At 44.5% G+C, this 18,313-nt stretch overlaps 1 protein-coding gene across 1 annotated transcript; it reads right to left on the bottom strand.

Annotated features, from left to right (window-relative positions):
* Positions 1 to 12,204: 12,204 nt before the first annotated feature.
* On the bottom strand, positions 12,205 to 17,910 carry LOC132780525 (apolipoprotein A-IV-like). The gene is made up of 3 exons (XM_067462446.1): positions 17,868 to 17,910; positions 16,042 to 16,189; positions 12,205 to 12,791 (listed from the first exon to the last, which is right to left on the bottom strand). Exons 1-3 carry the CDS (start codon positions 17,908 to 17,910, stop codon positions 12,206 to 12,208), a joined length of 777 nt encoding a protein of 258 aa, XP_067318547.1. The 3' UTR covers position 12,205.
* Positions 17,911 to 18,313: the final 403 nt, after the last annotated feature.

Raw genomic sequence — 18,313 nt, 5'->3', positions numbered from 1 at the left:
AAGGAAAAGGTGAAAGAGGAAGAGGGAGAAAAAGGAGGAGGAGGAAGAGGAGAATGAAGAGGAAGAAGAGGATGAAGGAGGAGAGGGAGAACAAGAGGAAGAAGGTAACAAAAAACGGAGAGGAGGAAAACGAAACGATGGAGGCGGAGAATAAAGGCGAGCAGATAGAAGAGAAGGAGCTGGAGAAAAAGGAAGAGGAGGAAGAAGAAGATGGATGAAAGGAAGAACAAGGACAAGAGGAAGAAGATAACAAAGAAAAGGAGGGGAGAAGAAGAAAAGATGGTGATGGAGAAGAAGAATTAAGAGGAGGAGACAGAAGAAAGGGAAACAGAGAAAGAGGGGGGAAAGGAAGGAGAGATTGAGGAAGAGGATGTAAAAGAAGAGAATGAAGAGTAGGAAAAAGAGAAGGAGAAGGAGAGGAGGAGGAGGAAGGATGGGGGGGGAGAGAGTAATAAGGAGAAAGAAGACAAGGTACAGGACATACATAAGATGGAGAAGAATGAAGAGGAGGAGGAAGAGGAGGAGGAAGGGAGAAAGAAATGAAAGAAGAGAAGAGGGAAAAAGAGAATAAAGAGGAGTAAGAGGAGAATGAAAAAGAGAGGAAGAAGGAGGAAAGAAGGACAGAAAACAATAGGGAGAAAGAAGAGCAAGGTATAGGACATACATAAGAAGGAGAACAATGAAGAAGAGAATGAATAGGAAGAGGGAGAAAGAGATGAAAGGAGAGGGGAGGGAAAGGAAGAGGAGAATAAAGAGGAGAAAAAGAGAAGGAGAGGGAGATGGAGGAAAGAAAACAATAGGGAGAAAGAAGAGCAAGGTATAGGACATGCATAAGAAGGAGAAGAATTAAGCAGAGAATGAATAGGAGGAGGGAGAAAGAAATGAAAGAAGAGGTGAGGAAAAGGAGGAGGAGAATGAAAAGGAAGGGGAAAATGAGAAGGAGAGGGAGGAGGAAGGAAAGAAAGAAAGAAAGAAAGAAAGAAAGAAAGAAAAAGGAGAAGTAAGAGCAAGGTATAGGACATGCAAAAAAGGGAGAAAAATGAGGAGGGAGGGAGGAAGAGATGAAAAAAGAGGAGATGAAAAGGAAGAGGAGAATGAAAAGGAAGGGGAAAATGAGAGGGAGAAGGAGGAAAGAAAGAAAGAAAGAAAGAAAGAAAGAAAGAAAGAAAGAGGAGAAGTAAGAGCAAGGCATAGTACATGCAAAAAAGGAGAAGAATGAGGAGGGAGGAAGGAAGAGATGAAAAAAGAGGAAAGTAAAAGTAGGAAAAGGAGAATGAGAAGGAGGGGGAGAAGAAAGAAAGAGAACAAGATGGAGAAAGAAGAGCAATGTATAGTACATACATAAGAAGGAGAAGAATGGAGTGATGAAAGAAGAGGAGAGGAAAAGGAAGAGGCGAATGAGAAGGAAGGAGAGAATGAGAAGGAATAGGAAAAGGAAGGGAGGGAGGGAGGAAGGAAGGAAGGAGGGAGAGAAAGAAAGAAGGAGAGAAAGAGGGAGGGAGGGAAGGAAGGAGAGAAGGAAGGAAAGAGAGAAAGAAAGGAAGGAAGGAAAGAGAGAAGGAAGGATGGAACCAAAGAGCAAAGGAAGGGAAGAAAGAAACAGGTAGAGAAGGAAAATAGAAGAAGGGAAAGAAAAAAGGGAGGGAGGGAGGGAGGGAGGGAGGGAAGGAAGGAAGGAAGGAAGGAAGGAAGGAAGGAAGGAGAGAAGGAAGGATGGAACCAAAGAGCAAAGGAAGGGAAGAAAGAAACAGATAGAGAAGGAAAAAAGAAGAAGGGAAAGAAAAAGAGGGAGGGAAGGAAGGAAAGAGAGAATGAAGGATGGAACCAAAGAGCAAAGGAAGGGAAGAAAGAAACAGGTAGAGAAGGAAAATAGAAGAAGGTAAAGAAAAAGAGGGGGGGAAGGAAGGAAGGAAGGGAGGGAGGGAGGGAGCAAGAAAGAAGAAGGGAAAGAAAAAGAGGGAGGGAAGGAAGGAAGGAGGGAAAGAGAGAAGGATGGAAAGAAAGAGAGAATGAAGGATGGAACCAAAGAGCAAAGGAAGGGAAGAAAGAAACAGATAGAGAAGGAAAAAAGAAGAAGGGAAAGAAAAAGAGGGAGGGAAGGAAGGAAAGAGAGGAGAGAAAGAAGGAAGGAAAGAGAGAAGGAAGGATGGAACCAAAGAGCAAAGGAAGGGAAGAAAGAAACAGAGAGGGGGAAAAGAAGAAGGTAAAGAAAAAGAGGGAGGGAAGGAAGGAATGAAGGAAGGGAGCAAGAAAGAAGAAGGGAAAGAAAAAGAGGGAGGGAAGGAAGGAAAGAGAGGAGGAAGGAAGGAAAGAGAGAAGGAAGGAAGGAAAGAGAGAAGGAAGGATGGAACCAAAGAGCAAAGGAAGGGAAGAAAGAAAGAAGGAAGAAAGAAAGAAGAAGGGAAAGAAAAAGAGGGAGGGAGGGAGGGAGGGAGGGAGGGAGGGAAGGAAGGAAGGAAGGAAGGAAGGAAGGAAGGAAGGAAGGAAGGAAGGAAGGAAGGAAGAGAGCAATGAGGAGAAAGAGGAGAAAGAGCGAGGTATAGAACATATAACTTTGTAACCTTTGAGGCTCAGGCTTACGACACCCCAAATTATTAACCCAAAATTCAATCAGCGTCCCTCCCAAACATCAGGGTGCAAATTCATGATATCTTCCAGGGGATGAATGGGGACTGTCCTTGGCAAACTGGAAACATTAGGGGATACGCAGTACGACTGGGGGAAAGGGGATTTGCTTACGCTATGATCTTGCCGGTCTCTGATTTCTTGAACTGCTCCCATCGGTGGTCTGTGAAGTTATCGATTACATCCATAGCATGATCAAAATCATCGAGGAACTCGGACAGCTTGCTCGGGGCGTGCGGTTCCGGGGCCGAGCGGATGACGAGGGCCTGGGACCCTGGAAGAATTTAGTGGGCATTGACCTTGAGTTTGGGAGTTGTAGTTCACCTATATCCAGAGAGCACTGTGGACGCATGCAATGATGGATCTGGACCAAACTCTACACAAATACTCAATATGCCCAAATGTGAACACTGGTGGAGTTTGGGGAAAATAGACCTTGATATTTGGGAGTTGTAGTTGCTGGGATTTATAGTTTACCTATAATCAAAGAGTATTCCGAATACCACCAACAATGTATTTGAACCAAACTTGGCACACAGAACTCCCATGACCAATGGAAAACACTGGAAGAATTTAGTGGGCATTGACCTTGAGTTTGGGAGTTGTAGTTCACCTATATCCAGAGAGCACTGGCACACAGAACTCCCATGACCAGCGGAAAACACTGGAAGAATTTAGTGGGCATTGACCTTGAGTTTGGGAGTTGTAGTTCACCTATATCCAGAGAGCACTTTGGACTCATGCAATGATGGATCTGAACCCAACTTGGCACTAAAATTCAGTATGCCCCAATGTGAACATTGGTGGAGTTTGGGGAAAATAGAATCTTGACATTTGGGAATTGTAGTTGCTGGGATTTATTGTTCACCAACAATCAAAGAGCATTCTGAACTCCACCAATGATGGAATTGGACCAAACTTGGCACACAGAACTCTTGTGACCAACAGAAAATACTGGAAGTGTTTGATGGGCCGTGTCCTTTGGTTTTGGAGTTGTAGTTCACCTACATCCAGAGATCACTGTGGACTCAAACAATGATGGATCTGGACCAAACTCTACACAAATACTCAATATGCCCAAATGTGAACACTGGTGGAGTTTGGGGAAAATAGAATCTTGATATTTGGGAGTTGTAGTTGCTGGGATTTATAGTTCACCTACAATCAAAGAGCATTCTGAACTCCACCAACGATGGATTTGAACCAAACTTGGCACACAGAACTCCCATGACCAACAGAAAATACTGGAAGGGTTTGGTGGGCACTGAACTTGAGTTTGGGAGTTGTGGTTCACCTACATCCAGGGAGCACAACGACGGATCTGGAAGGGTTTGGTGACCATTGACCTTGAGTTTGGGAGTTGTAGTTCACCTATATCCAGAGAGCACTGTGGACTCATGCAATGATAGATCTGGATCCAACTTGGCATGAATACTCAATATGCCCAAATGTGAACACTGGTGAAGTTTGGGGAAAATAGATCTTGACATTTGGGAGTTGTAGTTGCTGGGATTTATAGTTCACCTACAATCAAAGAACATTCTGAACTCCACGAACAATAGAATTGGCTCAAACTTCCCACATGGAATCTCCATGACCAATAGAAAATACTGTGTTTTCTGTTGGTCCTTGGCGACCCCTCTGACACCCCCTCGCGACCCCCTCAGGGGTCCCGGCCCCCTAGGTTGAGAAACACTGGTGTAGATGTACCCATGGAGGCCTCCCGTAAGCTGTGGCCACCACTGTGGCACATCTAAGGTCACCTATGGAGTCCCAACACATTGCCCACCTGGGCTGTCCACTCACCTGCAAAGACGGCCAAGGCCAAAGAGATGATCCAGAGCTTCATGGTGATCCAGAAGAAGTCACGCTGGGGATGGAAAGGAAGGTGCCTCTGAATGATGGGATGGACCTTCCCAACTGGGAATTAAATAGCAATCCGGCACCCAGGTCAGCCTATTGTCAATCATTAACACGGGACGTGTGGGAACGTCCTCTTCCACCCACCGGTTTGGGGTTCATTGTCCCAGCGTCGCCCACACACAAAAAACAACACCCCGTTGCAAAAGAACACCGGAGAGTTGTATCAATAAGAAGGAATAATTGAGTGTGGTGCAACTAGTGTTACACTCCAGGACAGGAATAACTCTGACTTTAAAACACCACACGTTGAATAGGGAAAACAATCCTTTTATTGAAGATAAGTAAAAACATCAAAGTAAGAAAGACGCTTTAAAGGAATAGGCAAATCCAATTAGGTAAAAAGATAAGCAGAAACATATTAGTCCAATGTATTGTGGTGCAGCTAGTGTTTCACTCCAGGACAGGAATAACCCTCTGGCTTTAAAACACCACACGCTGAATAGGGAAAAACAATCCTTTTATTGAAGATAAGTAAAAACATCAAAGTAAAAAAGACGCTTTAAAGGAATAGGCAAATCCAATGAGGTAAAAAGATAAGCAGAAACAAATGAGTCCAATGTATTGTGATGCAGCTAGTGTTTCACTCCAGGACAGGAATAACCCTCTGACTTTAAAACACCACACATTGAATAGGGAAAAACAATCCTTTTATTGAAGATAAGTAAAAACATCAAAGTAAGAAAGACGCTTTAAAGGAATAGGCAAATCCAATTAGGTAAAAAGATAAGCAGAAACATATTAGTCCAATGTATTGTGGTGCAGCTAGTGTTTCACTCCAGGACAGGAATAACCCTCTGACTTTAAAACACCACACGTTGAATAGGGAAAAACAATCCTTTTATTGAAGATAAGTAAAAACATCAAAGTAAGAAAGACGCTTTAAAGGAATAGGCAAATCCAATTAGGTAAAAAGATAAGCAGAAACATATTAGTCCAATGTATTGTGGTGCAGCTAGTGTTTCACTCCAGGACAGGAATAACCCTCTGACTTTAAAACACCACACATTGAATAGGGAAAAACAATCCTTTTATTGAAGATAAGTAAAAACATCAAAGTAAGAAAGACGCTTTAAAGGAATAGGCAAATCCAATTAGGTAAAAAGATAAGCAGAAACATATTAGTCCAATGTATTGTGGTGCAGCTAGTGTTTCACTCCAGGACAGGAATAACCCTCTGACTTTAAAACACCACACGTTGAATAGGGAAAAACAATCCTTTTATTGAAGATAAGTAAAAACATCAAAGTAAGAAAGACGCTTTAAAGGAATAGGCAAATCCAATTAGGTAAAAAGATAAGCAGAAACATATTAGTCCAATGTATTGTGGTGCAGCTAGTGTTTCACTCCAGGACAGGAATAACCCTCTGACTTTAAAACACCACACGTTGAATAGGGAAAAACAATCCTTTTATTGAAGATAAGTAAAAACATCAAAGTAAGAAAGACGCTTTAAAGGAATAGGCAAATCCAATGAGGTAAAAAGATAAGCAGAAACATATTAGTCCAATGTATTGTGGTGCAGCTAGTGTTTCACTCCAGGACAGGAATAACCCTCTGGCTTTAAAACACCACACGCTGAATAGGGAAAAACAATCCTTTTATTGAAGATAAGTAAAAACATCAAAGTAAAAAAGACGCTTTAAAGGAATAGGCAAATCCAATGAGGTAAAAAGATAAGCAGAAACATATTAGTCCAATGTATTGTGGTGCAGCTAGTGTTTCACTCCAGGACAGGAATAACCCTCTGACTTTAAAACACCACACGCTGAATAGGGAAAAACAATCCTTTTGTTGAAGATAAGTAAAAACATCAAAGTAAAAAAGACGCTTTAAAGGAATAGGTAAATCCAATGTTAGTTTGTTTGTTTGTTTGTCGTGTCAGAACAACCAGTCAAATTATATTACATTTCTAACAGAACAAAGCAAACAAGCAGATTACAAAATTTGTGAGTATGACAGTTGATTAAATGTCCTTTGACCAGTCTCTGGCCCCTTGGAGTGCCTCTGGTGTTGCTGCAAGAAGGTCCTCCCTTGTGCATGTGCCAGGGCTCAGGGTGCATTGCAGAAGGTGGTCTGTGGTTTGCTCCTCTCCACACTCGCATGTCGAGGATTCCACTTTGTAGCCCCATTTCTGAAGGTTAGCTCTGCATCTCGTAGTGCCAGAGCGCAGTCTGTTCAGTGCCTTCCAGGTCGCCCAGTCCTCTGTGTGCCCAGGGGGGAGTCTCTCGTTTGGTATCAGCCATTGGTTGAGGTTCTGGGTTTGAGCCTGCCACTTTTGGACTCTCGCTTGCTTAGGTGTTCCAGCGAGTGTCTCTGTAGATCTTAGAAAAGTATTTCTAGATTTAAGTCGTTGACATGCTGGCTGATACCCAAACAGGGGATGGGCTGGAGATGTCTCTGCCTTGGTCCTTTCGCTATTGGCTGCTACTTCCCGGCGGATGTCAGGTGGTGCAATACCGGCTAAGCAGTGTCATTTCCCCAGTGGTGTAGGGCGCAGACACCCCGTGATAATGCGTCATGTCTCATTAAGAGCCACATCCACTGTTTGAGCGTGGTGAGATGTGTTCCACACTGGGCATGCGTACTCAGCAGCAGAGTAGCACAGCGCAAGGGCAGATGTCTTCACTGTATCTGGTTGTGATCCCCAGGTTGTGCCAGTCAGCTTTCGTATGATATTGTTTCTAGCGCCCACCTTTTGCTTGATGTTCAGGCAGTGCTTCTTGTAGGTCAGAGCACGGTTCAGGGTGACTCCCAGGTACTTGGGTGCGCTGCAATGCTCCAGTGGGATTCCTTCCCAGGTGAGCTTCAGAGCTCGGGATGCTTGTCTGTTCTTGAGATGAAAGGCACATGTCTGTGTTTTAGATGGGTGGTACATGGGGGGACATGAGAGAAGCCTCCTCGCAGGATTGCAAGATATCCGGCGTCCCCTGGGCAACGTCTTTGCAGACGGCTGATTCTCTCAATCCAGAAGAAACCAGAGACGACTTGCAGCATGCAAACAAGGTAAATCCAATGAGGTAAAAAGATAAGCAGAAACAAATTAGTCCAATGTATTTTGGTGCAGCTAGTGTTTCAACTCCAGGACAGGAATAACCCTTTGACTTTAAAACACCACACGTTGAATCGGGAAAAACAATCTTTTTGTTGAAGATAAGTAAAAACATCAAAGTAAAAAAGACGCTTTAAAGGAATAGGCAAATCCAATGAAGTAAAAAGATAAGCAGAAACAAATTAGTCCAATGTATTGTCGAAGGCTTTCATGGCCGGAATCACTGGGTTGTTGTAGGTTTTTTCGGGCTATATGGCCATGGTCTAGAGGCATTCTCTCCTGACATTTCGCCTGCGTCGATGGCAAGCATCCTCAGAGGTAGTGGGGTCTGTTGGAACAAGGAAAAAAGGGTTTATATATCTGTGGAATGACCAGGGTGGGACAAAGGACTCTTGTGTGCTGGAGCTAGGTGTGAATGTTTCAACTGACCACCTTGATTAGCATATAATGGCCTGACAGTGCCTGGAGCAAACTTTTGTTGGGTTGTTGTAGGTTTTTTCGGGCTATATGGCCTTGATCTAGAAGCATTCTCTCCTGACATTTCGCCTGCATCTATGGCAAGTATCCTCAGAGGTAGTGAGGTTTGTTGGAACTAGGAAAAAGGATTTATATATCTGTGGAATGACCAGGGTGGGACAAAGGACTCTTGTCTATTTGAGCTAGGTGTGAATGTTTCAACTTTCCTTGGTTCCGCTTTCCTTGAGCAGCCCTTATCTTTTTCTGTTGAAGCCTGGCAGAACGCCGAAGGCATTGCTCGGCCTTAAGAACTCTTCAATCCTGATTAAGAACTCCTGATTAAGAACTCCTCAATCAACTTCAACATACGACAACAGCTATGTAAATCAGAAGCCCCTCCACCTAGGCTTTATGAACTCCCAAAAATCCATAAGGAATCCACCCCACTCAGACCCACTGAGTGCCCCATGTACAACTTAGCAAAATTTCTTGCTGCACAGTTACAAAGCCATCTTGGGCTCACTACACATGACATCAAGGACTCAGCCCACTTCATAGAAAAAATCAGCAATCTCAAGCTCAATACCAACGACAAACTGATCAGCTTCGTTGTGGTGTCTCTATTGACCATGGTCCCGGTAGCAGACACCATGGCACTCATCAACCAGAGGTTCCCAGAAGACATCACAGCTCTTCATAGTCATTGCTCAATACCGAGGAGTCATAGGAATTGTAATATGGTCACGCAATATTGGCTAAGGACCTTGTAAAACTACATCTCCCATGTATCCATAGCAGTTAAAGCGGTGCCAAACTGCATTCCTTCTAGAGCAAATGATACACCTATATTGTTGAATTGTATGTAGCTTGACAACACCTTCATAGTCATTGCTCAATACTGTGGAGTAATATGGTCACGCACCGGCACTCTTTGGCTGAGGACCTTGTAAAACTACATCTCCCATGTATCCATAGCAATTAAAGTGGTGCCAAACTGCATTCCTTCTAGAGCAAAAGGTGCATCTATATTGTTGAATTGTATGTAGCTTGACAACACCTTCATAGTCATTGCTCGATACCGTGGAGTAATATGGTCACGCACCAGCACTCTTTGGCTAAGGACCTTGTAAAACTACATCTCCCGTGTATCCATAGCGGTTAAAGTGGTGCCAAACTGCATTCCTTCTAGAGCAAAAGGTACACCTATTTTGTTGAATTGTATGTAGCTTGACAACACCTTCATAGTCATTGCTCAATACCGAGGAGTCATAGGAATTGTAATATGGTCATGCAATATTGGCTAAGGACCTTGTAAAACTACATCTCCCATGTATCTATAGCAGTTGAAGTGGTACCAAACTGCATTTCTTCTAGAGTGTAGATGCACCCCTGGTTGGCATCTGTGCCATGTTGGGGGTATTGGGGATTGCCATAGTGACCCCAAACTTTTCAAACTGCATAGATACAGTAAAACTACAACTCCCAGATCCGAAAATCTGTCCTGAAAAACACCGTGACCCATATGCAAAGTTGGCCTCTCCTGCCAAAGGTTTAGGATGTATTTGCTCAAATGGCTTGCTTTACGTAACCAACTCGAGTTCATTCCCGTTGAATGGCGGTCTGCTCCCGCTATGGGACAATGACCCAGCGGGAGAGGCAAAAAGGGGACATCGGCCCCCATATTTTCCCCCATTAAAGTCCTTCACAAGGTAAGGATTGTGTGATCATTGGGGCCCTGCGAAGGATCGGCGCGTGTTTTTGTTCCCAATATGTTCAGAAATGGTCTGGAGTTCAGGGACAAATGGCAAAGCCAGCAAAAAAAGTAAGATTTGGAGATAATAAATGTATTGCATGGAAGTCCAAATGTATCTGTCCAAACTGTAGGAGAAAGGGCAAAAGGGATGTAAACGAATGAGAGCACTTGGGGTCAGAGAATAAATCCTGGCTTCATATAGGCATCAAGGGGTTCTGAGCATGGAAACTGCGCCGGCGCGCCATGGGAGACCCATTATTTACAGGGCAAAAGGCCAAAAACAGGTCAAATGTTGGGTTGTTGTAGGTTTTTTGGGCTATATGGTCATGTTCTAGTTCTTGTTTCATGAAGGGTGCATCTGCTCTCTTCTTCTTCTTCTTCTTCTTCTTCTTCTTCTTCTTCTTCTTCTTCTTCTTCTTCTTCTTCTTCTTCTTAGGCGATCCCTCGTTGGACGAGTAAGATGGTCTTCCTTGATGACTATTTTTGTGGGTTTGTAGGTGGCTGTGGAGCCCAGTTCTTGACCTGCATCTTCTCCCACAGTGAAGGCATTGGTTTCCAGATGGAAGGCGGTCCCGGTCAGGGTTGGCTTGACGTGCCTTCCTCTTGGCACATTTCTCTCTTTCACCCTCCACTCGTGCCTCCTCAAATTCTGCAGCACTGCGGGTCACAGCTGACCTCCAGTTGGAGCGCTCAAGGGCCAGGGCTTCCCAGTTCTCAGTGTCTATGCCACAGTTTTTGAGGTTGGCTTTGAGCCCATCTTTCAATCTCTTTTCCTGCCCACCAGCATTCCCTTTTTCCGTTCTTGAGTTCAGAGTAGAGCAACTGCTTGGGGAGACGGTGGTCAGGCATCTGGACAACGTGGCTGGTCCAGCGGAGTTGGTGGCAGAGGACCATCACTTCAATGCTGGTGGTCTTTGCTTCTTCCAGAACGCTGATGTTTGTCCGCTTATCTTCCCAAGAGATTTGCAGGATTTTCCAGAGGCAGCGCTGATGGAATCGTTCCAGGAGTTGTATGTGATGTCTGTAGACAGTCCACGTTTCACAGGCATATACCAGGGTTGGGAGGAGAATGGCTCTATCAACAAGCCCCTTGGTCTCCCTACGGATGTCCCAGTCCTCAAACACTCTCTGCTTCATTTGGAAAAAGGCTGCGCTCGCGGAGCTCAGGCGGTGGGTGCATCTGCACTGCTGTGGGATCCTGAGAGTTCTGTAGTTTCACTAAGGGTGCATCTTACACTGTAGAATGTATTTTGGGAGTTCTAGTTTCATGAAAGGGTCATCTGCACTGTAAATTGGATGCACTTTGACCCTATTTGAAAAGCCATGGCTTAATGCAATAGGATCCTGGGATTTCTAGTTTCATGAATGATGGATCCACACTTCCATGGCTCAATGTAATGGAATCCTGGGAGTTGTAGTTTGCACATTTGGGCAGAAAGGTGGCCAAATACCTTGCCAAACTACAACTCCTAGGATCCCCGCACATTGATCAGTGGGTTCAAACTGCACACTTTTCAAATCTGTACAGACTGAGACTACACTTCTGAGATTTGAAAGCAAAATATATATGTATATGCATATATGTATGTGTAGATGGATGGATAGGTACTGTAGATAGATAGATAGATAGATAGATAGATAGATAGATAGATAGATAGACAGACAGATAGATATTGGAAAAGAGGGTGTGAAAATACAAAAATATAAAATACAATGAGAATTCCACCAGCAGAGGGCAATGAAGGCTAGAACAGAGCATGCAATCTATATCAATAAACATGTAATGTTCTACAAGCATTCTCTCCTGACGTTTCGCCTGCATCTATGGCAAGCATCCTCAGAGGTAGTGAGGTCTGTTGGAACTAGGAAAAAGGGTTTATATATCCATGGAATGATGACCAGGGTGGAACAAAGGACTCTTGTCTGCTGGAGCTAGGTGTGAATGTTTCAACTGACCACCTTGATTAGCATATAATGGCCTGACTGTGCCTAGAGCAAACTTTCGTTGAGAGGTGATTAGATGTCCCTGATTGTTTTCCCTAGTTCCAACAGACCTCACTACCTCTGGGGATGCTTGCCATAGATGCAGGCAAAACAAATAAGGACATCTAATCACCTCTCAACAAAAGTTTGCCCCAGGCACTTCCAAGCCATTAAATGCTAATCAAGGTGGTCAGTTGAAACATTCACACCTAGCTCCAGCAGACAAGAGTCCTGATGCAAAGGATGAAAAGCAGGCCAAAGCTTCCACAAATCCATTTAATTAATTTATTTTATTATTATTATTATTTTATTTGGGTCAAACAAGTCAAGTATAAGTTTCTAAAGTTCTAAACGTCTAAACCCATTTATTTAAATAGTTCAGGTAAGTACAACAACGTGTATTTGCACCCTTTTTTTCAACCATGGTGGCTTTTTCTCCCCTTGCTTTCACCAATCCATTGCTTTTGGGGATGCTCCGAAGGACTTTCCGCCCATTCCTTGAATTCCTCCATGTATTTCCGGACAGCTTGGAGGACGGACTCCACCAAGGGCTGGAAGGTCCGCTTGATCTTCTCCATCCCTTCCTTGAACTTCTCGTAGGGCGCCCACGAAGCCTGGAAGGCCTCCAGCTTGTTCCTCAGCCCTTCGGCGTAAGGCACCAACTGGTTCCTCAGCTCTCCCAGTTGCCGCTCCAGCTTCTCAACCAGTTTGGGCCTCTTCAGCTTGTTGGCGGCTTCGGCCACCGTCCGGCGCATGGCGTTCGTGTAGGTGTCCACCGTCCGGGCCACCGAGTTGGCGAAAGGGAGCACCGTGTCGTAGAAGGACGTGACCAGCTCGCCTGCGGCCGGGGTGGCCTTGTCCTTCAAGCCGCGGAGCGAGTCCAGGCCCTTCTTGACCACCTCCATGGAGACCCCCACCACCTGCTTGTAGGCCTGAAAGACCTCCGCAGGGAGCTCCCTCTTCAGCTCCATCACCCGCTGCTTCACCCCATGGAGCTGGTCTCTGTTAGGAAGACAAACAAAGAGAAGAGGAAGAATGGAGGTCAATCAAAGTGGTGGTGGGGGTGATGATGATGACTGTTATCAAACTACAAGAGAGGAGATTCCACCTGAACATGAGGAAGAACTTCCTGACTGTGAGAGCCGTTCAGCAGTGGAACTCTCTGCCCCGGAGTGTGGTGGAGGCTCCTTCCTTGGAAGCTTTGAAACAGGGGCTGGATGGCCATCTGTTAGGGGTGCTTTGAATGCAATATTCCTGCTTCTTAGCAGAATGGGGCTGGACTGGATGGCCCAGGAGGTCTCTTCCAACTCTTTGATTCTAGGATTCTATGATTCTATTCTATATCCATGGTGTTGTTGGGACAGCTGGTTGCCTACAGTGGCCACTCTTTAAGGCTGTTCCATTCTTCACTCCCTTTTCCTCATATACCTTCTCCCTCTCTCTTTTTTCTTTCTTTCCTCTTTCCTTCTTTTTCTCTCTTAACTCTCTTACCTTCAACCCTCCTCCCTTGCTTTCTCTCATATGCTTTTCTTCCTTCCTTCCTTCCTTCCTTCCTTCCTTCCTTCCTTCCTTCCTTTCCTTTCCTTTCCTTTCCTTTCCTTTCCTTTCTCTTCCCATCTTTTTCTTTCTTTCCTTCATACCTTTTCCTTCCTTTCCTCTTATTGTTCCTCCCCCTTCCCCTTCTTTTTCTTCCTTCCTTCCTTTCTTATTTTTCCTCCTCCTTTCTCTTCCCTTCTTACTCCTTCTTTCCTTCCTTTCATACATTTTCCCTTTTCCCCTTCCTTCTTGCCTCCTTTCCCTATATTTTTCTTGCTTTCTGCTTTCCTTCCTTCCTTCCCTCCTTCCTCTCTTCTTACTTCCCTTCTTTTCTCTTCCCATCTTTTTCTTTCTCTCCTTCATACCTTTTCCTCTTTCCCCTTCCTTCCTTCCTTTCCTCTTACTGTTCCTTCCACTTCCCCTTCCCCTTCTTTTTCTTTTCCTACCTTCCTTCCACTCTTATTTCTTCTCTTCCTTTCTCTTCCTTTCTTTCTCTTTCTTTCCTTCCCTTCCTACCTTTCCCCTTTCTTCCTTCTTGCCTCCTTTCCCTTATTTTTTCTTCCTTTCTGCTTTCCTTCCTTCCTTCCTTCCTTCCTTCCTTCCTTCCTTCCTCTCTTCTTTCTTCCTTTCCTTTCTCTTCCCATCTTTTTCTTTCTTTCCTTCATACATTTTCCCCTTTCCCTTTTCTTCCTTTCCCCTATTCCTTCCTTCCTTCCCCTTCTTTTTCTTTTTCTTCCTTCCTTCCTTCCTTTCTTATTTCTTCTCCTCCTTTCTCTTCCCTTCTTACTCCTTCTTTCCTTCCTTTCATACATTTCCCCTTTTCCCCTTCCTTCTTGCCTCCTTTCCCTATATTTTTCTTTCTTTCTGCTTTCCTTCCTTCCTCTCTTCTTACTTCCCTTCTTTTCTCTTCCCATCTTTTTCTTTCTTTCCTTCATACCTTTTCCTCTTTCCCCTTTCTTCCTTCCTTTCCTCTTATTGTTCCTTCCCCTTCTTTTTCTTTTCCTACCTTCTTTCTACTCTTATTTCTTCACTTCCTTTCTCTTCCCTTCTTTTTCTTCCTTTCCCTTCATACCTTTCCCCTTTCCTTCCTTTCTTCTTGCCTCCTTTCCCTTATTTTTTCTTCCTTTCTTCCTTCCTTCCATCCATCCTTCCTTCCTTCCTTCCTGGCTCTCTTATTTCTTCTCTTTCTTTCTTTTCCCTTCTTTCTCTTTCTTCCCTCCCTTTCATACCTCCCCCCTTCCCCCTTTCTTCCTTCCTTTCCACCTATTCCTTCTCCTTCTTTTTCTTCCTTCCTCTTTTATTTCTTCTCTTCCTTTTTCTTCCTTTCCTTCTCTTTCTTTCCTTCCCTTCATACCTTTTCCACTTTCCCTTTTCTTCCTTTCCTCCTATTAGTTCCTTCCTTCCTTTCCCTTCTTTTTCTACCTTCCTTCCTCCCTCTCTTATTTCTTCTCTTCCTTTCTCTTCCATTCATTCTCTTCCTTCCTTCCTTCCTTCCCTCCCTCCCTCATTCCTTCCTATCTTATTTTCTTCTTTTCCTTTCTCTTCCCTTTTTCTCTTCCCTTCCCTTCCTACCTTTCCCCTTTCCCTTTTCTTCTTTCCTTCCCTCCTATTCATTTCTCCCTCCCTCTCTCCCTTTCTCCCTCCCTGACTCTCTTATTCCTTCTTTCTTGCTTTTCCCTTCTTTCTTCCCTTCTCTTCATACCCTTCCCTTCCCCCTTTTCCCCTCCCTCCCTCCCTCTCTTATTTCTTCTCTTCCTTTCCCTTTCTTTCTTTCTTTCTTTCTTTCTTTCTTCCCTTCCCTTCATACTTTTCCCCTTTCTTTTTTCTTCCTTCCTTCCTTCCTTCCTTCCTCTCTTATTTCTTCACTTCCTTTCTCTTCCCTTCTTTCTTTCCTTCCTTCCCTTTATACCTTTTCCCCTTTTCCTTCCTTCCTTCTTCTCTTATTTCTTCTCTTCCTTTCCCCTTCTTTCTTTCCTTCCCTTCATACTTTTTCCCTTTCTTTTTTCTTCCTTCCTTCCTTCCTTCCTTCCTTCCTTCCTCTCTTATTTCTTCTCTTCCTTTCCCTTTCTTTCTTTCTTTCTTCCCTTCCCTTCCCTTCCCTTCATACCTTTCCCCCTTTCCCCTCCCTCCTTCCCTCCCTCCCTCCCTCCCTTCCTTCCTTCCTTCCTTCCTTCCTTCCTTCCTTCCTTCCTTCCTTCCTTCCTTCCTCTCTTATTTCTTCTCTTCCTTTCTCTTCCCTTCTTTCTTTCCTTCCTTCCCTTCTTACCTTTTCCCCTTTCCTTTCCTTTCCTTTCCTTTCCTTTCCTTTCCTTTCCTTTCCTTTCCTTTCCTTTCTTTCTTTCTTTCTTTCTTTCTTTCTTTCCTACCTCTCTTATTTTTTTCTCTTCTTTTCTCTTCCTTCCTTCCTTCCTTTTCTTCATACACTTGCCACCTTTCTTTCCCTTTGACATTCCAGATGTCCGACTTTGATCTCAGGAACCGAGAAAAGGGTTAAATCAGAAAGCAGAAAGCGAGGTTTCCCCACATCTTTCAGCCCGCACAATTTCCTGAACTGGAACATCATCATCATCATCATCATCATCATCATCATCACCATCATCATCACCATCACCATCACCATCATCATCCTCAGGATCCCTACCTTTCCCCACTAGTAAGGACTCCCATGCACAACATTGAACCCAAAAGAGAGGAGCTCCCCACAGGAAGGACTTACACCAGCGCCTGGGTGAGCTCCAGCCTTCGGATGTAGTCTATCTGTTCCTTCACGACTTGGGTCATGTTCCTCAGGTATTCCTGCAAGTCGCCTTTTAACTTCTCCAGCTGGGGATTGGCCTCGTTTCGGAGGACGAACGCCTGGCATCCTGGAAGAGAAGGAGAAATGTAGGCCCCTAATGGTCTCACAGGGTCCTAGAGCTGGAAGGGACCCCCAAAGGTCATCTACTCCAACCCCGGGCAGAATCACACCATCAAAACACTCCCAACAGCATCTGCTTCAAAACCTTCAGAGAAGGAGACTCCATTGGACTCCCAAGCAATCTACATTGCATTAGATTTAGAAGGGGTTCCCAAGGGTCACCTAGTCCTACCCTCTTCTGCCAGGGAACCCCAGAGGTCATCCAGTCCAGCCCCATTCTGCCATAAAGGAAGACTCAATGGAAGCCGTCTTGATAATTTGCCCTGTTTGGCCGAGAAGTAAGTAAGAACTTTGTCAAACTACAACTCAAAGTTAATCTAATTTACAGTGTGGATGCGCCCTTCATGAAACTAGAACTCCCCAGGTACATTCTACAGTGTAAGATGCACCCCTTTTCAAACTACTCCTCCCAATATACATTTTACAGCGAAGATTCACCCTTAGTGAAACTACAACTCCCGGGATCCCACAGCAGTGTAGATACATCCTTCATGAAACTAGAACTCCCAAGGTACATTCTACAGTGTAAGATGCACCCTTCGTGAAACTACTACTCCTGATATACATTTTACAGCGTAGGTGCACCTTTAGTAAAACTAAAACTCCTAGGATCCCCAGCAGTGTAGATGCACCCTTCATGAAACTAGAACTCCCAAGGTACATTCTACAGCATAGATGCACCCTTCGTGAAACTAGAACTCCCAAGGTACATTCTACAGCATAGATACACCCTTAGTGAAACTACAACTCTCAGGATCCCACAGCAGTGTAGATGCACCCTTCATGAAACTAGAACTCCCCAGGTACAATGTACAGTGTAAGATGCACCCTTCATTAAATTACTACCCCCGATATACATTTTACAGTGTAGATGCACCCTTAGTGAAACTACAACTCCCAGGACCCCACTGCAGTGTAGATGAAACTAGAACTCCCAAGGTACATTCTACAGTGTAAGATGCACCTGCTACTCCCAATATACATTTTACCACATAGAGGCACCCTTAGTAAAACTAGAACTCCCAGGATCCTACAGCAGTGTAGATGCACCCTTCATGAAACTAGAACACTGAAGGTACATTCTACAGCATAGATGCACCCTTTGTGAAACTACTCCTCCCAATATACATTTTAAAGCATAGATGCACCTTTAGTTAAACTACAACTCACAGGATCCCACAGCAGTATAGATGCACCCTTTGTGAAACTAGAACTCCCAAGGCACATTCTACAGTGCAAGATGCACCCTTCATGAAACTACTACTCCTGATACACATTTACAGTGAAGATTCACCCTTAGTGAAACTACAACTCCCAGGATCCCACAGCAGCATAGATACACCCTTCGTGAAACTAGAACTCCCAAGGTACATTCTACAATGTAAGATGAACCCTTCGTGAAACTACTACTCCCAATATACAGCGTAGATGCACCTTCATGGAACTAGAACTCCCAAGGTACATTCTACAGTGTAAGATACACCCTTCGTGAAACTACTACTCCCAATATACAGCGTAGATGCACCCTTCATGGAACTAGAACTCCCAAGGTACATTCTACAGTGTAAGATGCACCCTTAGTGAAACTACAACTCAATTGAAAATGGGGCGAACCTTCCACTCACCTGTGAAAATGGCCAAAGCTAGTGCCATAGTGAGGACCTTCATGGTGGCCCAACGTTGGATGTTCTGCAGAACCTTGCGGTGTGGAATCAATGGGACGGGTGGGTTTTAAGGTCCTGTGGAGGGCTTTCTCCAGCCCCTTTGCAGCCTTTATTAACTCCCCACCGGCCTCGGGCGTCTGCGGACGTGCGGGTGGGCGCCCTTTGCAAACACTGCAATTTCCAAAGTCCCCGAAAGCCATAAAATGAGAAGGACACACATTTGGGAAAGCGTTGAGCAAGTTGGGAAAGAAGCCATAAATGAATCAGAAGGCCTTCTTCTTCGTGTCCACACTTGGGCTTATCTCTCCCAAGGACACATCTCCACTACAGAACAAATTCAGTTTTGACCTGCCTTGGCTGAAAGTACTATGCGGTCCTGGGAATTGTAGTTTCACTAAGGGTGCATC

This window comes from Anolis sagrei, chromosome Y (assembly GCF_037176765.1).
Source record: "Anolis sagrei isolate rAnoSag1 chromosome Y, rAnoSag1.mat, whole genome shotgun sequence".
NCBI classification, from domain to species: Eukaryota; Metazoa; Chordata; class Lepidosauria; order Squamata; family Dactyloidae; genus Anolis; species Anolis sagrei.
This window is presented reverse-complemented; position numbering and strand designations above follow the sequence as displayed.